General features: G+C 33.8%; 5 protein-coding genes across 7 annotated transcripts in view; 1 reads left to right on the plus strand and 4 right to left on the minus strand.

Annotated features, from left to right (window-relative positions):
- The window catches only part of LOC105168919 (heparan-alpha-glucosaminide N-acetyltransferase), a 12,474-nt gene extending 9,541 nt beyond the window's left edge, over positions 1-2,933 (minus strand). The window contains exons 1-6 of one of the 3 annotated variants that reach the window (XR_002287690.1): positions 2,506-2,933; positions 2,101-2,238; positions 1,937-2,018; positions 1,548-1,624; positions 1,343-1,458; positions 1,141-1,258 (exon numbers count right to left, since the gene is read on the minus strand). Coding sequence is in view for 2 of the 3 variants with exons in the window: in XM_011089124.2 (XP_011087426.1) it covers positions 1,141-1,258; positions 1,343-1,458; positions 1,548-1,624; positions 1,937-2,018; positions 2,101-2,238; positions 2,506-2,667 (693 nt within the window). In the remaining variant the exon portion in view is untranslated. The remainder of the gene's footprint in view (positions 1-1,140; positions 1,259-1,342; positions 1,459-1,547; positions 1,625-1,936; positions 2,019-2,100; positions 2,239-2,505) is intronic. The other 2 variants (XM_011089124.2, XM_011089126.2) reach the window with 2 other exon arrangements.
- LOC105168921 (probable U6 snRNA-associated Sm-like protein LSm4) lies at positions 3,440-8,401 on the minus strand. The gene is made up of 8 exons (XM_011089130.2): positions 8,250-8,401; positions 7,989-8,022; positions 7,828-7,869; positions 7,251-7,349; positions 7,067-7,144; positions 5,135-5,174; positions 4,069-4,227; positions 3,440-3,755 (listed from the first exon to the last, which is right to left on the minus strand). The coding sequence occupies exons 2-8, from the start codon at positions 7,989-7,991 to the stop codon at positions 3,733-3,735; spliced, it is 444 nt and encodes a 147-aa protein (XP_011087432.1). The 5' UTR covers positions 7,992-8,022; positions 8,250-8,401; the 3' UTR covers positions 3,440-3,732.
- LOC105168922 (xyloglucan endotransglucosylase/hydrolase protein 2-like) lies at positions 10,247-12,649 on the minus strand. Its single transcript, XM_011089131.2, has 4 exons — positions 12,323-12,649; positions 12,125-12,225; positions 10,801-10,997; positions 10,247-10,709 (listed from the first exon to the last, which is right to left on the minus strand). The coding sequence occupies exons 1-4, from the start codon at positions 12,531-12,533 to the stop codon at positions 10,310-10,312; spliced, it is 909 nt and encodes a 302-aa protein (XP_011087433.1). The 5' UTR covers positions 12,534-12,649; the 3' UTR covers positions 10,247-10,309.
- On the minus strand, positions 13,514-15,058 carry LOC105169400 (nucleolin-like). The gene has a single exon (XM_011089793.2). It carries the CDS (start codon positions 14,600-14,602, stop codon positions 13,730-13,732), a length of 873 nt encoding a protein of 290 aa, XP_011088095.1. The 5' UTR covers positions 14,603-15,058; the 3' UTR covers positions 13,514-13,729.
- On the plus strand, positions 21,944-24,126 carry LOC105168923 (dormancy-associated protein homolog 3). The gene is made up of 3 exons (XM_011089132.2): positions 21,944-22,160; positions 22,487-22,651; positions 23,716-24,126. The coding sequence occupies exons 1-3, from the start codon at positions 22,046-22,048 to the stop codon at positions 23,823-23,825; spliced, it is 390 nt and encodes a 129-aa protein (XP_011087434.1). The 5' UTR covers positions 21,944-22,045; the 3' UTR covers positions 23,826-24,126.

Here is a 24,468-nt window from a genome sequence, read left to right on the forward strand (position 1 = left end):
AGTTTGGAGCTGCTTGGGCTACCTCTGATGAAGGAAGAGTTTAACTAGGATTATAATTTTATCTCTATAAGTCTTTTAGTTCAACTAGGAATCTATTTCTAATCCTAGTAGAACTAGGTATCTAGCTATTATAAATAGGTGATGTAATTCACTTTAAGAGATAACTTTTGAACTCTTTTATTTCTCTACGTTTTTATATTATTTTGCTTTTCATGCGTTCGTCCATGAGCATGTCTAGTTAAATCTCTCATTCCGGTTGAAGACTTGGTGAACGCTTAAATCCAACGGGTTGTGAGATCTAATTTATGCTTTCTACTTTTATTCATATTGGTACTTGTGTTGTTCTCTGTGCTTTTATTACAAATAATCTGATTTATTGTCAAGAATATTTGCCTAGCCAATTGAACTTTCAAATCCGTAATTGTTTGTTTAGTTCGATAACTAGTGGTAACACAACATAATTGATTATGTAGAAGTTTTCGATTATGTTGTGGGGAATGCACAATCTAACTTAAATAAATCCTCGTAGGAATTTATTGGTTAGAATTGGGCCTTTCTAGTTCTTAATGCTGTCGGTAAATTAAATCTTGAGGACGTTCCCAAGGTTGTTTACTGATTAGGGATTTAGTCAACGGACGTTCCTTGGCTATCCACAAGGTAAGGAAAGGTGAGGTTGTTAGGTCGTACCAATGGCCATAACCAATTTATCTATCATGAATAATTGTTATCTTTGCATCTATGATCAACCGTGGAATTAAGTGTGATCCTATCTTTAACTGGAATACTCTTCTCTTATATTTATCTCTTCTAATTTTATTAGCTTTTTAGTTTTATTCTTCTTCCAATCAAAACTCCCCCTAATTATTTTCGTTTTTGAAGGAATTAATTTAAAACCAATCTCTGTGGATTCGACCCTACTCACACATCTACAAAAGTGTTCGTAGGAATTATTTTTGGTGGATTCGACGACCATCATCCATGGCGTCACTTTTATGCATTTTGTACATTGTTCTAGGATTGAGGGTAGTATCACATCAATGTCTCATAAAATTGACATAGTTTTATTTTATATATGCATATATGTATGTGATTGTGTATACAGGGTATATTCCGTAATGGTTGAAGTCAAAAAGGGCTTACAGTTAGAACTTTCCCAAAATCAGAACTGTCTGTATTTTGCACCGTGAATTGCCAATCTGGAACGTAAGTTCCATACAGTGTGCCCAAATAAACAGTCAAAACACATGCCCCAACCATCCTGCAACTCGTAAACATTATTGAACTGAAAGTTTTCAAAGACATAAATGACTACCCACTAATAGAGATCATAGGGCATACTCACCAATGCCAAAAATATAGCTTGAATACAGAGAATTTTCCAGGTAATAGGCCCTTTGTCAGGGAATTTCTTGTTGCGATTTCAACAAATGAAACTACTAAATAGGCAAGCGCTATTCTCTGAAAAGCACTGAATATTAGTTTCTTACTAAACCTTCAAGCCGTCAAGATATATCAATCCAAATCTTAAAGGAAGTCATGCAACTTACCTGAAGAATTCCACACCACCTTATCTTTTTCATGTCAACCCCATATGTTAGTTTGTCGGGGGCATGTGAAAAACCTCCTAAAAAGATCAACAACCAACGGGTCACCTCCATATATAGAAGCAAACCACTATTTCTTTGTTATTTTTGTTTTTGCTAGTCCGAAAAGAGTAGCTGAATATTAGTGTTTCCTCTTAGAATGTTCTTAAGATATGATAGTTCAGAAGAAAATTGATATAAATATCGGGAAGTAGGGATGAAAAGAACTGTCAGTTGAACTGTAATTTTCGTATTCAAAGCGGCAAGTTTCCTATAGGAGATCTTATAGATTGTAATACAATTAGAGAGTTAAGAATATGCAGATGACACAGAGATTAAACCAAAGAACTAACCTTGTAAAAGGAGTCCCCAAAAGAGAAGCTTTAAAGTTCTTAAAATCACTTTACTGATAGCAGTTATCCTATCTTGTATTCTCTGCACATATGAATCAGCGGCAAATGCATGAGAATAATAGAAATACTTCAATGATCAAACACAGGAAGCAGAGACCACTAACCTTGAATGCAAGTGGAATGGCCATTCCCACAATAAATAGAAAGAATGGCATCACAAAATCAGCAAGATTGCAACCATTCCATGGGGCATGCCCAATCACGGGCCATTCTCCGCCAGCATCATCAACCAAGATCATTAACTGCAGTTCAATATCAGAAAGTACAAGAGATGTTCATAATAACCATGAAAAATAGTAGTATAGTAGAAGCACACGAATGAAACATTAATAGAAGATTTCATCATTTATTAATACTGTCAACTTCAATAAATTCTGTCAGTTAACAGCAGCAGCAAAAACGCACAAGAGAACAGCATACACAAAGAAAGAAAGGAAGAAGCAGAGGTGGAAAAGCAAGCGAGAATTGAGATAGCTACAGCTACACAACACAAAATTAAAGAGATTTACCGCGACAGTGAGACCTCTAAAGATATCCAGCGAAGCCACCCGCTTTGGCTTGCTAATTTGCTGAGGCTTTGCCTTTTCTTCTTCTTCTTCTTGCAATTTTGGAGCTTCCGTGGGAAGAATAAGATGGCGATGATGATCGACATCCTCTTTGATATCCGTCATATGGCAGCTGTTGCTGTTGCTCACTGTGAGAGTCTATTATCACCTCTCAACCAGCCTCCCTCAACTGCGTCTGCCTCTGGCTGTGTGCGTATTCAACAAATTTTCTGTTGAAAATGCGTCTCTACTCTATCATTTCCTTCATTGTCGTCTTCTTCCCAATCCGACAAACGCCGCTTGCGTGCGAATTCATCACATAACCACATACCATACCACTCTGAGATGTCCCATTTTTGCTACTCTTCACAAAACCAAATTTATTGGTATAGCCAACTTCTTTACGGAACATTTTGTAATGTTTTATAAATCATCAAATTATCCCTATACAAAATGCTCTCTAAGACGTTGAATACAAAATTAATTAAATAATTAAAGAAAATTATTTTTTATTATTATTTGATGGTTTGTTTAGAGTTATTTTTAGCCTTTTTAAATTTCACAAGGGATAAGTTGCAGTTAACTCCAAACTTGTCAATACATATCATTTAGTCAACCATTAAGAAAATACACTAATTGTATGTGGCACATCCAATGCGTGTATAAAATTTTAAATAATTATATGTTATTTATTATTGTAGATAAATGATAATATGAAAAAAATAATTAATTTTGAAATAGAATATTTAAACACGAGAAAGAATATTAGTTAAAGACAAAAAATAATTTTTACCACCTGTAGATAATGGGGTAAATATAGAAGTTAGTAAGAGAAAAAAAAAAAAGAGACAAAAAAGAAAGGAGACACGCAAGAGAAAAAAGAAAAGAAGAAACAAAATCTTAAAACCTCTGGCCGCTAAGGACTTTGAATTAGAAAAAATATTGAGCATGGCAATAGTACAAAATATTGCACGATCATACTTGATACAGGTTTAAATAAGCACCAGCAAACGAAAGAAGAATTGAAACAGTGTTTATGTTTGATCATCTGAAACAAACTTCTATCTTGCGTATTTTTACCAAACGGTAGCATGCCCAACATCTTCCTTCTACCTCTGTACTTTGACACACATATCATGCCAATAAAAAGGGCAGTCTTCGCACATATATTAGCCCCCAAGCTTTGACGCATCATCCACGGCCACGCCCTCCACCTGTCATCAAAATTTGATTCACAAATTATATCATTGGAAAACAAGTAGCTGGCTGCACTCCGAGTTCTGCAATTTTAAAAATAAGGAAAAGAAATGGGACCATACAAACTAATTCACTTCAGAATAATGAAGGCTGCATCAGAATTAGTATCATGGTCGGCTTACCGTGCAAATTCTACAATATTTGTCAATTTTTACCTTCAGTAGTTGCACCAAGTGGTCCTAAATCTATAGAATCAATACCACTATTGGCCAATCACCCGGACCAACTGTCGCTAAGAAAACGTTGCAAAAAGTAAATGTCAATGAATACCTCTGCCAGAAGACTTGCTGCCGACCACACCCTTTCCTCGCCCCCCACCTTTGGAACCTCCATCATCTATACCACGCCCGGTCCCTTTTGACGGCCTTCCAGCAGCATTGTCATCTCTACCTCTTCCTCTTCCTCGTCCAACTCCAGGTGGTTTTCTATCTGTAAGTCATAAACCAATACAACAAAAGATCAATATTATTAAGTTTAGATATCAGAGCACTAGAAATCCATGCAATGAAAGTATGAAGCATATGTTGATATTTGTTACACAATTTGATCCAGTGAACCATCAACATGAACCTACCCTGCAATCTCTTTATTGGCACCCTACCATAATTGCAACGATTTTACAGAAACAACATGGCGGAACTCCTGTTTTCACCATTCTCATGCAGATAATGATGCATGATATGCACATACCATTGCCGCATCAGAATTTCTTTGCTGAAATTGAGTAATTTTTACAATATTGAACTCTGGTGGGATTGAAAAACAAGTTTTATGACAGATAAATTTTGCTGCTGCTTAAACACTGGGAAAAGGAATTATTTTTCGCCAGGACAACTCAGTCCTTTTCTGAAAGTTCAGAAATAATGTCTCATTTGTCTGCATAGCAATTTACTTTGCAGAAGTAACCTAATTCACATTTCAAGAAATGACCGCTGCACCTTATTTTCAGATACTATTTTTAAGGGTAAAACAGCAAAAGCACATTAAACTCCATATCTTTCAACCCTCTTCAGTGGCAATTCAAATTGGGCTTTCAAGTCAGGTGGAACGCGTATTCCAAGATAAGTTCTACATTGTTCATGGTAGGATCTCTAAAGTAACTAACTAGGACAAATAGAGACCAGGTCCAAGGAAACACTGTTTATGTTAAACCCAAAACTCATGTTAGCAATTACTCATGAGGTAACCATGCTGGAACTCAGATTTCAGTTGCTGAACTCCAACATGAAAACCAGCCAACGAAAAAACCGAGAGATAATGACTCGTGATTCAATTGAATATTCAGCATTTATTTGTTTTAAAAATTCAAAGCCGTATTCATGATAGCATGTAATACCTGAACGGGTCTTCGTTTCTTCCTGAACTTTATCAATAACCTGGAAACATTTAAAATGAAATTTTTAAAAAATAAGGTAAAATAAAAAAAGCTGCACCATAATGATATGACTGCATAGACAAAAAGAAGGCGAGAAAGGGAGAGAAATGTCAGCACAGCCTAGACATTTGCAAGATCATTTTAGTAGTTAGCTTTGGGAAAAAGACAATTAATTATCAAAGGCAGGGTTCATCTGAAGGCTTCATTGGCAGCATAGAAAGAAAATCACTAGAAAAAAGCTTAAAAAAAAAAAGAGGCCCTGGTCAGAGAGCAACCAATCCCTGTTTTGATCGTCACATAGATGCACTTCAACAAAAGGTGCCTCATTTGACTTATGCCACTGCCCAGAAGCAGAATAACTTAAAAGCCTCCAAATGACAGCAAACAAAAGCATTAGCAGACAACACCTTTTGGAGCACATCAACGTCTGATTTGGCTAAGGTACATCATTCCAGAGCAAGCAAGAGATAGAATTCTAAAAGCCTATCAAAAACTAAAGATGACCAACGAGTTATAACGGTTGTAAGCTAATCTTGAAATAATTCCATGTGCAATAACCTTAAGATATCTACTAATTCTAGCTTCAAGAATAATAAGCATCAGCAGCAGATATTCACTGAGTTTATAAAGCAAAAGAATGAGAAATGTAATCACTGAGTTTACAATTTCACTGAGAATTCTAATAGGTATCCACAGGAACAAAGCGAAAGAACGAGATATAGAGTCACTAAGAGTACAGAGTCCTCAAACAGCCAAGAAACGATCATCTTAGCACCTAATCAACCAGGAAAATAACCTTGCTTCACATCCAAAAACCACGCTTGAACATTACTCACATCTATATAGATGAAAGCTTGGTCCACCTAACAGGATCAGAGTTATTTCGCTTCCAATCAGTAAAGCTTACTAGTAAAACAGGAGAAAACATAATATTTAACCAAAGAATGATGGATATTAAAATAGCTATTCTATTTTGCCATTACTCCAGTTATTCAAACCATGTTTAGCTACCTGAAAGTCTAAGAGCCCGTTTGGTTGTGTTTTCATTTTCATTTTCAGTTTCCAACAATTGGAAATGTGTAGAAATGCTTATTGATTTTTGTGCGAAAATTGAGAATATGTTTGGATTAGTTGTTTCCAAATATAGGTATATAGGTATGAGAATGTTGAATATAGGTATATGTATTTTTGATGTGACAGATGACCAAATTGATTGAATATGTGAAATTATAAAATAATCAAAGTGAGTCTTGCCATTTGAAACAATTTTAATTGATTTGAAACAAGAAAAGACATGCTGACAAGATAAGACAAGTATGACAAATCCATGTGACCTATAATTTCAAAAAATTGAGAATTAAAATAGAAATGCATTCTCAATGAAAATGGCTTGACCAAACAAAATTCCAATTACCCAAATAGTGAAAAGTGGAAAAAATCTCATTGAAAACACAACCAAACGGGCTCTAAAGTTTCCACTTTGAAGATATTAGAGCAGAAAACGGATAGTAAGTTGCCTAAAATTTATAAGTTCTTTCAAATCCCTAATAACCGACTTCACTATCCCTCTATTCCGATTGCCACAGTTACTTTGACTGCGACCTGAGGTTGTGGTAGCGAGTCCAGCAACAAGGCTTTCATCCCCATTTAATGAATTTGATTCAAGATCAAGACAAATTACATGGAGTTACTCCTGATGGGCAGTATATTAAAAGAAAAGCCAAGATTGTGTAAAATATACTCAATTTGGCTGTAGCTACTCCGAAGTAAATGAATAACAATCTGGCTGTTATAGAGCTGTCTGTCCAAGCAATTAGATAACAGCACCTGAATATGGCTCAATAAGAACGTAGCTTATATAAAGTTCATTGTAAATAAGAAAGCTTAGCACACCTCATCTGGAACTCGGAGGTACTTAATTGTATTACCACGGATGTAGCATTCCGGCATTCTCCAAAATCTATCTCCATCCTATAATAATCAATCAATAGCTCTGAGTAAAACCATACCAGATAAACTTGCCAAACTAATAAAATAAGATAGCGCATTTATTTACAGATAATTAGGACACAGTTACCTTTGAGGTACAGATGACTTCACGCAGATGGATATTCATCCAAGTGTCACAATTCACTAAATGGCCATTGTAAGTTTCCCCATTTTTCAGCTCCACCAACTGCCAAACCGTAGCCATTGTCTCAGATAGAGGAGAGTGTATATGTATCAGCATAAAGATATAATGTATACACAAAAAGCATTCAGCCATTCTTATTAAAACATGGATGCTGAATTAGATCTCCTCGCTCAACTTATATTCTTAAGACCCATGGATAAATTTTAGTGAAGTTTCAGTTAATCCTTTTTTAAGCAATCAGTACTGAGCAACTTTCATTCTTCTGTTACTCCTAAATTCTTTCTTCAGGCCCGCCCAGCCAATCAACCATGTGGGGGCTAGACCAATTACAGGAAAAACCGAACTTCATGAGCAATGTCATAATCCCAATATAAAGGTCCTAACTTTATCATCTCTTAGGCCATCCTTTTATCAGCTTTCAGATGAAAACTTAGAATTAAGAGACTCGCAACCTAGAAGCACAATCTCTTTGTTCCCAAACAAAAGCTACAGAAAAAAGGTGATAAAAGAGAAAACGTACCATGGGATGCCCTTGTGCAGTCTTGAGCAGAGAAAGTGGCAGCTATAAAATACACACAAATAAAAAATTAAATAAAACAAATCTTGGCCTCCAAATCAAAGCGTACTTCCAAGAGTAAAAGCATAAGAAAAACCTAATCCTGACTTCAAAACTAAACATACCATTTTTTTTTCCTGATGCACAAAAATTATGCGCCTGCGAGAAGAAACAAGGAACAAAACAAACTTCAGTTAAAACCCTAGTCAAAAGCATGTAATGCAACTATATTAAGGTAAAAAAGACATTTCTTTCCGAATTCGCTAATACGAATTCTTATGCTTGTTTCACAGAAAATTTATACAACTACTGAAGTAAAACAGAGCACAACAAATAGAAACCAAAGAATCAAAAGACAAGAGCATGAAAATCAAAGGAGATCACACCGTAATCGATTCCGCCCTCCGCTATTCGAACAACAAAACGATCTCCGTGAGCTAAGAGGGATGCTAATGGCGGGTTACTTGAGAGGACAGAGGGTTTTAGTATGATTTTTCAGAATTTCTTTTTTTTCCTCAAAACATCCTACAATTGTACGATTTGAGATTTGCTAAAGTGCCCATCTATCTTTTCGGGTTTTACAAAATGCGCCTCAAAACTTTTCAGGGTTCACATTTTTCCCCAACTGGAAAGTGCACTCTCCCTTTTTGAGATTTTGTACAAAATATCCTAATAAAAGGCTAACATTTCTTGTGTAATGTCCTAAATACAGATAACATGTTGGGGATTAGATGATGGTTATTTCCACACTATTCAACTCTTGGTATATGTAATAATGTAAATTTCAAGAAATTGGTTTGTCATTTGTCTATAAACTATTGGAGTAAATTAAAAGAAAAATAAAGGCCCTCTCTCTTGACAAAATAATTTGAATTATTGTTGTATGTCATAACAAGAATTGAACAATACACCTATTGTACCATATTGGGGAAAATAGCCACTATGTTTGGTTTCATTTTTAACAAGTTTTGATGTATTTTGTGGAAATAGAGAGATAAAAACAAAGATAAATAAGTATGTGTTAGAAATAGTGCGTATGTTTGGATTTATTTTTGGAGATAATATAAAATAAATATGATATGTTTGATATTATTTAGTAGGAGACAAAAACTACTATTCATGGTAAAAAACATGTCTCTTTTATATATATTTATATATATGTATGAGTATGTATATGATTTTTTTAATTGTAGGGTTTATAATTAGTGTAGACTGATTTTGACAAAAAACAAAAGAGACACTGTTTCAAAACATCTCAAAACACCACACAAACTCCCAAAATAAATCAAGGCAAACATTGTCCATATTTTGGCCTATCTCGAAGATGAAGCAAAATTGAAACCAAACATTATGAGCATTTCTCATATATTTTAGTGTGAATTACAATCACATTTTTCAAAATTTGACATAATTATGAATATTTTCTCATTATTTGAAAAATTATCATTACTCTCTAATGTTAACGTTCACTTAACAATTAGTCCAATCTGTTAGTCTTTATTAGGTTTCCATTCATTTTTATAGTGAATTGACCGATATGCTCTTGTGAGTTTAAAACTATAATTTTATTTATTTTTTAACTTTTTTATAGATTAAATGGATAGGTATTTTTTATAATTTTTCGTCTACCTCATCCGACATTTTTACAAAGTTTTATTTAAAACAAAATATAGTAAGAAAAAAATTGATAATTATATACCTCTATTCAAGAATGACGTAATTTCGTCATGCATCATGGGGTATCTATAATTTTTTAAACAGGTATTCGTAATTATACCAAATCTTATGAGATGCTACTATAACTTACCCTATATTTTATTGTGACTACACTCTTTGTCTCATTATTACGGGATCATATTAATGATAACATAAGTTACAAAATATTTTACTTTTAGCTCTTTTCATCAAATTCCGTTAACATTTTTGCAGAATGGGCACGTGATCAGCACATGGCCTTTATTCAGAATGCCGAAAACTTAATAACCATGTTCTTAGCATGCGATTTTTTATGTCAATATACTAATGAAATTTGACAAAATGATCAAAATTAAGATTTTGTAACTTATGAAATTATTAATGAGAATTCCATAGTCACTTGTCATAATACATATTATGAAATTTTACAATCTTAGTCTTGTAAGTATGGAGACGACAAACTTTGTCTTGTACGAATTTATTTTAGCGATTTTATCCTAAAGTGTCGCACAATAAGGATAAATTAGAATAAATGGATTTTGCTAAAATCACTGAAAAAGTACACCCAATTAAGCAGTCACATGCACTTTTCAAGCCATTTTCGCAAATTCTGCTAGTTAATTTTTGTTCTTAACGCGTGATAAATTAAAAATTATAGAACAAAATTATCAAAATAAATTCATAGAAGGATAAAATTAGGAGGCGAGTCCACCAAAATTAAATAGCAATTTCCTGCATATTATTTTTTCAGTCATCCTCCTCTATTGGTTGCACACTCCGGGGGAACAATAGGATGCCTATCCCTATCATCACAATAGTCGTAATACATGTACTTGTTCCTCGCTTGTTCATATATTTGTTTCCGTTTATGGCCCAACTTCCAGAACTTGCTCCGATTCCACCAGTACTTGGAAGCATAGCAGGCATTGGAGGATTGATGAGCAGCAGCTGCGCAGCCATTAACGTTGAAACCCTGAAAGTCGGCAGTGAAAGGCGCGCAAGACCAATTGGTCTTTGTCTGCCCTCCATCGGTTGCCCAACTCTCTCCGTCCCACAAGCTCACATCTATCTTCATAGCCTGTGTTGGGTACATAACCCCAATCTTTGTGGTGTTCTTGAACACTCTGATGGGGATGTTGTCAACGTAGAATCTGCAGTGTGATCGATCGGTTGTGTGATGGGACTGAGAGGTAGGGTTTGTAATTATGTGTTTTGTAAATAGAAATTGAGGAGATTTCTTACACGATCTGATGTTCATTCCACAGGATTTTGTAAGTATGGAAATGGGCAGTAGGATCAAACCAGAGATGGAACCTTTGCTCTCTGTCTCCTTTGCCATTGGCGTACAAGTTTGTCTGTAATGTGATGGGTTTACCTTCTTTATTGCCCAAGAATTCAAAGTCTAGCTCGTCATGATGAGCATTTGATTTCGACCTCAGCTGCAAATTTAAATGTACAAAATTACACTAATTAATTAATTACTTATATATACGTACGTACCATCCAATATATATATATATGCATGGTGCAGAAAAATATTATATATCGCAATCGCAAAAGAATATGGATTATTTTTTATATTATAAATGATTATAACTTTTTAAAAATCATGATAAATTAATATTTTTTACTATTATCAAGCAAAATCAATGCGGAAACTTAAATTTTAACCACATGTAGTCAATATTCGTCATTAGGACTAGTGTTTTGGTCTCGCATGTTGCAGAAACAACAGGTAATATTTGTTGGCGCAACCATGGTCAGTTAGTATGCACCCACTAGAAAAAAAGTGACTATTGGCTACTATTTTAATAATTATGGACTAAAAATTCATGGCAAATAATTTTTATTGACTACGATTAAATAAAATCAATGCAAAAAACATAGTTTTCATGGTGAAAATATTTGCCATAACTTTTAACCATGACAAATATTTTAGCCACTATTTCATATACCATATGCACCAGTCGTTGTGTGACTATGGTCAATAACTATTTACTATAGTTATTTTATTATTAATCATGACAATTAGCCATGGTTAAGTATGACATTTTTTGTAGAGACCATGCCTCTTTAACAGTGGTAATGAATTATGAATAAAAGCCATATTTCTTCTAGTGTGACTCAGGGAAAATTAGGATTGGCAAGTGATACTATCACAACAAAAATATACATATATATATATATATATATTTTTTTTTTTCTTATATTATAAATCACAACACATTGAAAATTATGAAAAATCAATATAATCCACCACAATAAAAACAAAACTAATGTGGAGATTTAATTTTGACCACGACTATTAAACATTTTTCATGATTTTAGTACTTATTGCCAAAACATCTGTTACGGTTTTTAGCTATAAATAATGTTTTGGCCTCATTTATAAAAACAATGACTAATAGATATTGTGTGGTCGTGATTAATAATAACTATGATAAATTAATTATAACAAAAAATTATATTTCCTCTAATATTTTCACAGGAAACCTATTGAATTTAATTTTTTTTTTTCTGCATAGAGAAGATTAAATTAATTAATTGAAGGAATTTGAAATGGTACATAAAAAGCTGTGATGACTCCTGCAGAGTCCTTGTTAGGCAGCTTGATTCTCAAATGGAAGAACCCTGATCCATAGCTCAACTTCGATGCAAACCCAGCCCCTACATATATACATGACATAAATCAGTTATATATACATATATTTAATTAATTAGCTAAATTATTTACATATGCTTTAAAATTAATGTAGTACTGAACCGGAACGTTTGTCCATGGACAGCTGAACATGTCTTCCTTGATCCAGAAACAGAACATGATCATTTCCCCAAGAAACAGCGTAGCTAACATCGAACGGTGCATCTGCAGCTCCACCATCCACCATCACGCCGCCTAACATTATGATCATCACAACACCTACTACTGCCAAAACCATTTCAAAAGAAACCCTAATTAGAAACCCTCGATTCATCTATATGTATGTATGTATGTATCATCCTGTAATATTTATTGCAACCTAAGCATATATATATATACATAGGCACACACAGTTACAGGAAGTGGGCATGCAGAAAAAAAGCTGGCAAGAGTTGTGTGATGATGAGGATATCATGATCAGCTTCTAACTAATTAATTAAATTTATCATGTACACGATTACTGTAGCTTGTTGATGTAGCTATTCATGTAGTGATGTATGAACAGAAAATGATGCTTGTTTTGGGAGGGATTTGAATGTCACACTTCTCTGCTGCCTGAAAGTGTGTGAGAATGGTTGTCAGAATATATGCAGTTTTAAATGCAGTGAACTAATGTCATCAAACTGATGTTATGTATCTCTAATTTCATATGTTTTTTGCTTTGCAACTATGGACAGTACTATATTTGGTTGTGTATCTTGCGTCATTACAGAAAAAACGGATTATTCTTTATATTATAAATAGAGCAAAATATTTTTGTAGTCTCGTAAGATAAGGGCAAAATTTTTTTTGAAGCGCAACTTTGTTAAGTGACGTTTTTAGTCTCATAAAATTCAAAATTACGTTTTTTTCCCCCCAAAAAAATATAATTTTGGGACTTTTTAGTTCCAAAATCACAACGCATTTTTAGTAACAACATCTTTTTAGTCTCAATACCATAATGCATATGACTTTTTTGAGCTAAAAATGGTGTTATTGGAATTATGAAACTTTGATCAAACTTTTATCGATTTACTAAAATCATGCACATAAATCACAAGACTAAAATAATTTTTTTTTCTCAAATTAATATGACTAATATCAAATTCATTGCTAATTCTAAATATACAGAACCAAAAATAAGACACTCGTAATAAGTTAGATTAAAATTAAATAAAATCTAATTCATGGTACAAAAAATATTATTTTTTCATGTAAATAGTAAAGCCATTGGATTACAAGAATAATAATTCCATGACTTTCCAATACTATAAATACGAGTAATAGCTAATTGCTCATATTTTTGTGCAACACTCTGGATCGGTACATCAATCACTGCCCAAAACTAATGTGTAATCCAATGCAATACAAAATAATAATAATAATCCCAAAAAGGAAATTAGAAAAACTTCATATAAATCTATTTTTCTAATTTTAAAAAAAAAACTTGTAAATAATAATAATAAAAAAAGGGGTAAAGGAGGAATGAAATTAGAAGATATCAAGAATTTCCAAGATGTAATTATTGCAGAGTGGACAGTTCCCTCCTTGCACGCCCATCTCACGTGAGCACAGCCTGCAGAAGGAATGCCCGCACCGGTCGAACGCCACCCCCTTGTGCCTCACCATGCACACACAACAACTGTTATACTCTATCCCGCCGCCGTCGCCGCCGTCATCGTCTTCGTCGTCATCCTCGTCCTCATCCATCATGTACCCCAACCCATCTTCATCTGTCTCCGCCAACAGCGACATCAATGACATCCTCACCGGCGCCTCTTTCTCCCCCTCCTCCATTGCCGCCGGCGCTGCTGCCATTGGTTTGCCGTCCTCATCGTCGTCCTCATCCTCGTCCTCCTCCTCACCTTCCTCTTCTTCGCTTTCTCTCGGCAATATCTTCATCGGCGACGGGCCCGGTTGATCCGTTCTCCCGCTTGGTCTCTCCGTTGACCGGCTCGAGTTCCGGGGCAAAACGGGAGCTGCATCGGGAACGGCAGAGATATTGGGCTCCGACAGATCGTCGGAGACGAGAGAGCTCGGGTTGAGCCGGGTGGAGGGCTCGCGAGCCATCGCTTTGCTCTTGTTCATTGGGATGTCGGAGGCCGGGACGAGGACAGATGATGTCCAGGTTGTGCCACGGCCGCTGTTCCTGCGACGGAGCTTCTCCCCTTCTTTTTGGCCGCCATCCGCCTGGACATTGTCTAATTGCGTCCGGTTACTGTCGGATCGCGGTGGAACGGCCTGGCCTGCTGATTTCTGAGAGAGCTCATTGTCGTCGCTCTCTTCCCCGGAGGAATCATCGGCGCCTGGGCTCTTGGGATCGAGTTCCCTTCCGCCACCTCGACCGCCGCCGCCGGATTCCATCAATCGCTACAGGAAATCTTGACCCGGGTTCGCAAACAATTCAAAAAATAATTTCAGAAAACAAAATCAGATCATGGACATTATTTTTGGTGTGAATTCAAGCATTTGAAACTATCATGATGCACTCGCAAAAACGATGAGATTTCTTGTACTCCATACTGCATTTCGAAAATAATTAACCAAAAAATCAGAAAATATAACAAGGAAACTCGATCAGATCGTCATGAGAAGTATGATGGGATCACAGTGATGAAGAACTGAATATTGGCTACGATTTCTGCAACAGGTGGTGAAGAATATCAAATAAATTTTGCATGCAAAAAAAAAAAAAGATTTCTCTATTAAAAAAAAGGAAAAAGAACAAAAAGAAATGGAATTGTATGTGTGAAGAAGAAACAGAGAGTGTGGATTTAACTCTTCCGCTTTATTTTCACTCTGCAATTATTTGTTTTTTAATTTTTATTTTTTGTGGTTGAAAATTTAACAACTCTATTTTTTTTTTGTTTCCATTTATATATATATAAAGGTCTCAGTCTACCCTTTATGTTTAATATTTTAACATATTTAATAAATTATATTTCTAATATCTAAAATGATAAATAATGCATTATTATATATATATATATATATATATGTTTTTTCTTTTTTTTTTCTTTTTTTTGGCGGGGTGGGGGGAAGTGGAGCGAGTCTAGTGGGAGTGGTTACGATGATTTTGAGTTGGTTTTTTTGTTTAGTGTTTATTCGCTACACAATCTTATTTTATCCGAACAGATCATAAACTATTCTTAGTAAGAGCTCGAATCCCTGAGGGACTAACTCTAGCATTTTAAGACAGCTGCTTTGGAAGTCCTCTCGACCATTTTGGGTAGTGCATTTTACGCAAAGGTTGCTGGATGCAGACTTCTTCTTATAAATAGAATTTAATTAATAAAAATATATTTTTTGCTGACTAGACCGTATTAAATTTTCTGCTTCTAAATTATAAGATTTAGAATTGTTAATGATGTCATATCAAAGTATTATAAAAAAATGATATATTATTAGGTTACCAAATTAATGATCGAAAAAAATTACATGTATATAAATATATAAAAAAGTTAATAAAATATTCTCAATGAAAGTACATATAAAATATATTTAGTATCGTTTCAAAAATCTGTAAATTGAAAATGAAAATGGAATCAAACAATGCATATATTTTCCTCTTTTTAAGCATTTTCTTGCTGGAGAAAGATGCATTTGGATAAAAGTCTGATCTCTATCTCATGCTTGTGTACCTAACAAGCTAGCTACCCTCAAATAAACTTAATTACCAATTTACATAAGGGTACCATCCCCAACAAAAAAATAAAAGAGAACAAATTAAAAAAATTAATATTAAAATATGATCCTGCGGTGCTAGCCAGAGGAAAAATTCTAACTCAAGTTGAATTTGGTTGGATTTAAATTATTTATATGACAAATGTAATACACTTATTGTGTAATTGGTGTATAATTTCAAGAATATAACCAATTATATAGCAAGTATATATCACACTTTTTTTATAATTGTTTTAGTTTGATATAAGTTGATTTAAGTAAGAATTTTGTAGGATTGAGATAATTTGGGTTTGCAGGGGTTGGTACAAAAGGGCTGCTGCTGCTCTGAGTTGTGGTGGAGGAATGTAGTGAATTTTGGTGTGCTCAAAATCTAAGGTATGGACCACCAAGCGCTGCAAGAATACTAGATACATAAAAGTATGGATCAGCTGGCAGTGGCAGGCAGATCTTTGAATTGAATGCTTGCATGGTTGCTTGCTGTCTCTACCTTCATTTACACGGACCCCCACTCCACCCCATTTCTCTAGCTACTTCTTCCTCACAATAATTCCTCATACCGAATTAATTCTTTGTCTGCAGCACCCAAATATCACTGATTATATGCAACCAAAATCCCTGTAAAAGAAAACATTAATGGGTAAAAATAATTATGAAAACTAAAGAAAAGGGCAGCGTAATTCCTAACGCCGGAAGCAGTGAGCTTCTGTTTTTAAAAGTTTAGGGACAACCAATGTTGCTGAAAGGAGTGAGAAACTCGTGTTGGAGAAGGAGAGCACGTGCAATTTCCAAGAATTTCAGAGGTCTCATCACGTCCAACTTGCACGTGCCCTGCTTCTCCAACGAGAGCTACGCACCCGTGTATATGAAGCTGGAGCTACTAATACTTGAGGGTAAAATGAGGAAGCCATAGTCATCGGGGGGGGGGGGGGGGGGTTGGAGTCTTGGAGTGGGCATTCATTAAAGGCTTCATCATCATACAAGAAAAGCAATCAAGTATATATGTATATAGAATTGATGATTGAAGGTAAGGAGATAACGCAAAGTCTTTTGCCCATGCAAGTGCAAACCCTTCCTTTTTTCCTTTTTTTTGTTTTTTTTTTTTTTTCCTTAGGGTTAATTCAGAACCCTAATTGATTGCCTGATGAAACACTGAGTTGAGATTGGAAAGCAAGCTAAGAAACCCAAAATAATAATAATAAAAGAAAAAAAAGGCCCTACTGAAATTATTAGTTGTTGTGGCACATTATTTCTGCGTATAAATAATAAATAATATTTCACACTTTAAAATATATTATAAAAAAATGATGAATTATTACTTAAATTTTTTAATAAAAATAATATATATGGAAATTCATGCTAGTCGAATATTAATATAGATATATTGTTTTACATTTTTTTTGTTAATGCAATGATTATTTCTAGTCGTATAATTTATAATGTCTTGAATTTATATTTTTCAATAAATATAATATCAATATCAATCTTATTTTATTTAATTATAATAATTTATTATTAAATAATTGAGTATTTTCTCTTTTTCGATCGTCAGAAAAATTATATTTTTTTATTTTTGTAATTAAATACTTTTTCATATTAATATAATATTTTTTCTCAATTATTCATGTTTCATAATGTTTAGTAAATTCAACTATTTTATATTTATTTAATTAATTAAATTTATAAATATAATTAATTAAAATTTAATTAATTAATTTAATTATATATGAAAATTTATTAAATATATTAATAAATTATAAAAAATATATAAAATTAAAAAATTAGGAACAATTTTAGTAATGGTAAAGAAAATATTACAAATTTAAGTAAATACCTGTCCCAAATACCGTTACTAAGACAGTTCCAAACATGTGTTCCTCACCTCATAGTTCAAGGAGGATAGAGCAGTATAGCTGCTATTCTATTCCTCTCTCTGATCGGAATAGGACGGATCGTTACATAGCACTGCTAAAACCATTTGAAACAGGTGTTCTAAATTAGTGGATAACCGTTTCAAATACCATTGCTACTCCAGTCTCTAATATGTGTTCCATATTAAGAAATATCGTTCCCAATACCATTACTAAGATAGTTTTACAAACATATTCCTAATTAAGAAAATCGTTCCTAAATCCGTTGTAGATCACAGTTCCAAAAACTGTTCCTATATTTATCACCAATATAAATAAAAATAATTTTAAAATTTAGGCACGAGCATTATAAAGACTGTTCCAAAAGTTTCCCGACAAAATTAATGTAGCCATTCCAAAATCCATAAAAACCGTTCCAATTCCAAAAATAAAAAGAATTTGGACAAATTCAATATTAGGAATGGTTTCCGATGAGTGTTACAGTTACTGTCTCAAATAGGAACGGTTTTCAGTAAATGTTACAGTTACCGTCTCAAATAGAAACAGTTTTGCCTTAACCATTTCTAAATTTTTGTAATGCCATCTATAAGGACGGATTTCAAATCATTCCAAAATTCGCTCCAAATAAACTTAGTGTCATGTATACCGTTCCAAAGACAAAAAAAAATCGTTCCAAAACCCACCCCAAATTCCAATAATGAAATGTTTAGTGTGTGTGTGTGTGTGTGTGAGAGAGAGAGAGAGAGAGATAGAGTGTGTGAGTTTATGAATGAGGATATTCTTGTCTTATGACATATTAATTTTATATAGCTTATAAGATCTTATAAAAAAAGTTAGAAAATTTAACTTTTTTTAAAGAATTTATAAGATCCAAAACATCTTATTTTGAGATCTTATAAGCTCTTAAAAAAAATTTGTCAAATACTTTATTGTAGCTTATAAGCGCTCTAACATCTTATAAGATACTTTTAGGAGCTTATAAGCCAAACATCCTCTAAGTTTGCAACGACTATTTCTCCCATCAAATTTCTGTTAGACTTGTGATAAAATATTCGTCACAAATTTTCGTCATTCTTTTCGAACAATTATTACAATAACATTAGATCATTGGTACTTATAGTCACAATCCCATGGCATTTGTTCTCTCAAATTATTAATGTAGCCAACTATTAATGTAAGTAGCTATAGTTTAAGTCGTCTAGCATCATATCGAATTTCCTATTACAAATCATATTTCATCTTCTATTTCATTCAACATACACACGCCATGTGGATATAACTTTTCACTAAATAAAATATATAATATTATTTTTATACACTTAATGCATGTGCGTTTAATAAAATAGAAGACGAAATAGATATTACAACAGAAAATTTAATCCGCTCCGTTGCACCATGTTTTAAACATGGACAACATCACTCTGACACTGGACATAACATAACAGGAAGAAAAGCAGTTTGGCACCACCTACGGATACGGTACCTAAATTATTTTGCTAGTGTTTCACATTATTTGCCAAAGTTTCGGGAATCGGTTCATGTCGTGTCTGATTAGTGTGTTCAGTGAATTTCAACAAAAAGTTGTATTTTTCGCCTATAACTTTAACTACGTATATTTTTAATTAGTGGTATTAATTCTTGAAAATTATAATCTTGTAATTTTTTTGTAAATAAATATTAGTATAATGCATATAAATTGTTACAATTTAAATCTATTATAACAAAATGTATTTATTCACTATATATTAGAATTATTAGTTCATATCTCATATTTTAGTTTTAGATGATATTAAAATATAGTATTATAGTTTATATTATCTAAAAAGAAGCTTAATCAACAATTTAGTATATTTTCATAATTTTTTATAAATAAATATTTAATATAATATATTTATCAATTTTATTGTTATAACTGCAATATCCACTACAACAAAATACATTTATTTTAAATTCAGATATTTCAAGAAAACAGTTAATTGAGGTCGAGTTTTTATTTCTTGAGCTCGCCGAGCTCGGCTCGTTTGCACCCCTGCATCATTCCCAAGTTTCCCTAACAGCTTATACGGACGTATTTTTTGTTAATGTGAATTTCTTATATTAATATTTTGATTTAACAGTACGTCTATTTTAACGCGTGACATGCGAATTGAATCTGTCCTGCATCATCGACAACCTATGATCAAGAAGAATATTGGAGTTCAATCCTTAAACCTTAAACACCCTAGCCTTCTTGTTCAATCCCTAACAAGTTTGGGCTTCCTTGATGAAAGATTGCAGCCTCAATTTTGGGGATGCCCTAAACATTATTGAGAAGTATTAATTAATGAGAGGTGCATAGTAAATTAATGAAGGGGTGGGGGTGGGACAGTCAATCTATGCTTTGTGAAGTCGTGATGACGATTTTATGATTAATCATTCACGTCTTCTTCGGAAAGATCAAGAAATATCTAATGGTTTTGGTGGGGAGGACGACAAAGAAATTCCTTCTAATTATAAAATCGTCAAATTAGAATATGGTAAGCTATATGTCAGTTTCCTGAACCTAATGATTCAAGTTTGAAATTATAGATTTGAGTCACTTTCTTCCCCTTGCACTTGGAACAAAGAACAATCTGGATCAACCATCATACATGTCTTCAATTTTAATAAATCGAGCTGTTGTAGCACGTTATTTCTTTATTTATATAATAAATACTTTTTTTATATTTTTTAAAATATATTAAAAATAATTATAAAATATATAAATCAATGCATCGCATTAAAAATAAAAAAAAAGAAAAAAAGAACAACACTAATTTATTTATTAATGTAAAATTTGAAAAGGTAAATGAATTAGTTTTCTATCGGTTGAAGGGCATTAATGACTTTACAAAAAAATTGTACGATGATGTCACTGACTGTCGTTTATGAGTGTGGAATGATTTTTCTTTTTTTTTATATTAGTATTGACATAGGTAAAATATTAGTTCAATTCTGCCCCACACAAAAACGTTAATAGACATAACTGTCCGATCTTTATACTTTTAAATCATATGGAATATAGCACCAAATAGTAAAAAACGATTACAATCAATAGCGTCTTAATCATATGATTGTTAAGATTAAGACCTCATGCATTAATTTAAAATTATGGTTTACGTTTCATTAGATAAGTGGATATTTATCTCACTTAAAGGGCTAAAATGTTAGAAGCTTATTGAAAATAAGTACATAGTTTCTAACTTGTTTCTAAAAATCTTAACAACTTTCTTCAAATTAATTATAAAATTATCATTACGTATTTTTTAAATTTTATAATCTCAGTTTATCTAAACACTTCAAGAACTTATTTCAAAATAAGATCTAACATCTTATAAGATGTATGAATTTATAAATTTTTTTAAATACGTATAATCGGGCGTGCTCTTAATGTGTGTTTGTTGTAATAAGTATTGTAATCTCAATCTCTTTTTTACAATTTATAAATGAATTTCACAATTTATTGATATAAAAAAAATGTAATTATATAATTATTATTTTATATCTAGACTAATATTAAAAAAAAAATCACCATCTGACACGGCCATATCAATTTTTTTGTAAAGCAAAAAATACTCTTAAACTAATAAGATAATAGTTTATTTAATTTTTTAAATTTTATATTAGGTGATAATTTTTTTTACATAATATATTAATTTATATATTTTTATTTTTATTTTATAATATATTTAAAATTTAAAAAATATTTATTATATATTTTTTATATATATAGAAATAATATGCGACAATAGGTGGTATACATAAAACGAAAGTACAATTCGATTAGATCCAAATCCAGCAGAGTGTAAGGTCAAGGGGCAGTTCTGGGATTCCAATTCAGCCAACGACCTATCACGTGACACGCACCCTCCTGTAACAGTGACATGGTACTTTGCAGTGGGGTCCTGCTTCGATCTTATCTACTTTTGACGTGCCTATCAGATCGGCCGTCAACGTCACAACATGGTACTGTGGGGTCCTGCTTCGATCTTATCTACTTTTGACGTGCCTATCAGATCGGCCGTCAACGTCACATCAAATTCTCCAGATCTGATCCGACGGACCACACGTCGTCTTGATCCAAAATATCTGCTCGACGTTTAACGCCTCTTTCTGCGATAAATAGCAGCACCAACTTCGAAATAACAGACTGATACAACGATTGCGAGTGAATATTAACAGTAGCTCCTTTTCCCCTCGATTGCTAACTTGCGCCCGATCTCTTAAGCTGCGCATTATGGGGTTGCTTGACCAGCTTTGGGACGACACCCTCGCCGGACCTCTGCCCGACAGTGGCCTCGGTAAACTGAGAAAACACGCCACTTTTAGCTTCCGGACGAACTCCGGCAAGGGTATGCCGCCGTTGCTGTATTATGCCGGAAGTATTAGAAATTAAAACTAATCTTGTTTAAGCAAACTTCTGATCTAATCGGATATGCTGTTTATATAGTTTCTCTGATTTTAATTAGTGATTAATCACTTGATAATTAGCTGAAATGAGGTAAAAGTCGAGGTTGTTTTGCTGTTAATAATCAGTTCGCAGAATTTATCAGCTTGTTTCCTGTCCAAAAGCTCACGGATTTAACATAGAATCGTTCAGGTCTATGCGGATATTAGATTCTGATTCTGTTTCTGCTTTATTCACTTTTTCTAACATTTCTCTCCTTTTTTGAAGCAGAATCAGAAGTTGCCAACAGTAGAAGATCGTTCGACGAAGCTCCGGAGGAAGCAACCAACAGAGTGACGAGAAGCATAATGATCATCAAACCGCCGCAGGCAAATCAAAAGGACTCGCCGCCGGTCTCCCCCGCCGGCAGCACACCTCCGGTATCCCCTTTTGCCGGTAAGCATTTAGATTAAAACCTAAAAAATTCCCGTCGTTTTAATGGGTTCAGCATGAGTAGCATTATTTCACTGTGTCTCCGCTTCAGGGTGAGGGATGAGAAATGCCCTCTTCTAGAAGAATCTTTGGAATCCAATTGAGGGTAATCGGGTTATTCGTCACGTATAGAGATAGAGAGTACTGTGGTAGTGGTTTTTTTGTCATTTGCATAGACGCCATATTTTTCTACGGATCATGCAAGGCTGTGATAATTGAGTTAGGTACGCTTATTTTAGGTTGTGAGAGTAGAGTCTTGACTCTTGAGAGTGACCATTTTGGAATTGCGTGTGGATGCTTTGCTTATAGTGCTTCACTGCCTGGCTTTGCTGATTATAAGTAGAAAGTAGCTAAATAAACTTTTTTTTTTTTATTTATTCTACTTTTTGATAAACTTCTTCTTGATCATCCCAAGTAAATACTGCATGCTTCTTCATGTTGTACTCAGGCATACTGCTAAAATTACTCTAGGCTGGCAAAAATCACGTCTTATGCCATGCATTTATTGTACATATACTCTTGTTGATGAATTCGTGTGGCACTAAACGACTAGCATTTGTGGGAAGCAGGAAACTAATTAGAATCATTACGTGTAGTCTTTATTAAGTATACACCCAATAATATTCTTGTCAATCTAGAAATATTCATCAATGATTTCTGGTTATGTTAAAAGTATTGATTAAGTGTGGGATTGATCGGTTTTGAGATGCATCAAGATTGTCTGCACGTTTCTGAGAATCCATATCTAGTTTTATCAACAGAAGATAGGTTTAAGAGCTGTTATAGTGGCAACTCAATCATGAATGCTAGTTTGACAAGCACAGTTTCTGCCGAACTTGCTAGACCACCCATGATTGGTTGTATCGGTTTAACTGATGTGCAGTCATTGATCTGTTTGTTTAAAGCTACACATGGTTTCTTGCAGGTGATGCTATATGTAGCTAGATAATACCTTTTAGAACCTAAGAATTGAGTTACACTGATAAAAAATGCTGATGAGTCTGAAAATTTTGTTGGCTGATGATCAGGTGGAGGCGGCAGAGAAGCATTTCGTTTCCGGCGGAGATCAGCATCTTTTGCTTATGAGAAGGCTAGCGGAGTTGGGCCCAAGAGCCCTCCTCCTCCTTATGACCTGTGAGATCAAAAGAGAGCTACATTTTCCATGAATGTCATCGGTCTGGAATTTTGTGTTGCTAAAGTTGCTGGTCGACTGCTGATGCCTGGAAGAGTTTGTTTGTAGTGTGTTTAGGTGAGTCTGTATATAATGTGAATGTAGTTGGTGTCTTGAAGTGTTTTGTGATAAGTAGTGTGGAGGCTGGTTATGAGTTTGAGAACTCTAATCTGTATATATTTGGCGCCGTGCTGTGCTAGGCTCTTCTCTGTTGTGCTCTTTGTTTTGAGGTTATATATGGTGTTTTGGATTGCTCGCTTCAAATTTCCATCACTCTAAACGGAAAACATTTCTCCACCTCTCGCTTATTTCATTCTACAAGAAGACCTCTCGGAGTTGGGTGTTGGAAAGTATACATCGAACCATCCCTTATAATTATAACTAGTGTATTATATTTACTGTATATTTAGTTTGAATATGATCAAATTTGATTAAATCAAAATTTTTTGAGAATAAAAATTTACTCTAAATTTAAAATTACGATTTGAAAAATAAATCATGAAAAATAGTTTGATTCGAGTTGATTTTTGCGATTTTTGGCTATTTTAATCTTTTTTTTTTATCACCCCCAATGACAATAGGGTTGTTGGATAAGCATGGGTTTTATCCT

The sequence above is a fragment of the Sesamum indicum genome, linkage group LG8 (assembly GCF_000512975.1).
Source record: "Sesamum indicum cultivar Zhongzhi No. 13 linkage group LG8, S_indicum_v1.0, whole genome shotgun sequence".
Classification (NCBI taxonomy): Eukaryota; Viridiplantae; Streptophyta; class Magnoliopsida; order Lamiales; family Pedaliaceae; genus Sesamum; species Sesamum indicum.

Bases quoted from the DNA above. Each gene is read 5' to 3' on its own strand.
- LOC105169400 (XM_011089793.2), bottom strand. From the start codon at position 14,602: ATGGAATCCGGCGGCGGCGGTCGAGGTGGCGGAAGGGAACTCGATCCC.
- LOC105168922 (XM_011089131.2), bottom strand. From the start codon at position 12,533: ATGAATCGAGGGTTTCTAATTAGGGTTTCTTTTGAAATGGTTTTGGCA. The intron at 10,998-12,124 runs GTACCATTTCAA...TTAAATTTGCAG, and splicing joins GAGTCATCACAGCTTTTTAT to CTGAGGTCGAAATCAAATGC. The intron at 10,710-10,800 runs GTAAGAAATCTC...ATCACACTGCAG, and splicing joins TGGAATGAACATCAGATCGT to ATTCTACGTTGACAACATCC.
- LOC105168923 (XM_011089132.2), top strand. From the start codon at position 22,046: ATGGGGTTGCTTGACCAGCTTTGGGACGACACCCTCGCCGGACCTCTG. The intron at 22,161-22,486 runs GTATGCCGCCGT...TTTTTGAAGCAG, and splicing joins CCGGACGAACTCCGGCAAGG to AATCAGAAGTTGCCAACAGT. The intron at 22,652-23,715 runs GTAAGCATTTAG...GCTGATGATCAG, and splicing joins TCCGGTATCCCCTTTTGCCG to GTGGAGGCGGCAGAGAAGCA.
- LOC105168921 (XM_011089130.2), bottom strand. The intron at 7,350-7,827 runs GTACGTTTTCTC...ACGGTTTGGCAG, and splicing joins CTGCACAAGGGCATCCCATG to TTGGTGGAGCTGAAAAATGG. The intron at 5,175-7,066 runs GTGTGCTAAGCT...AAATGTTTCCAG, and splicing joins ACCTCCGAGTTCCAGATGAG to GTTATTGATAAAGTTCAGGA.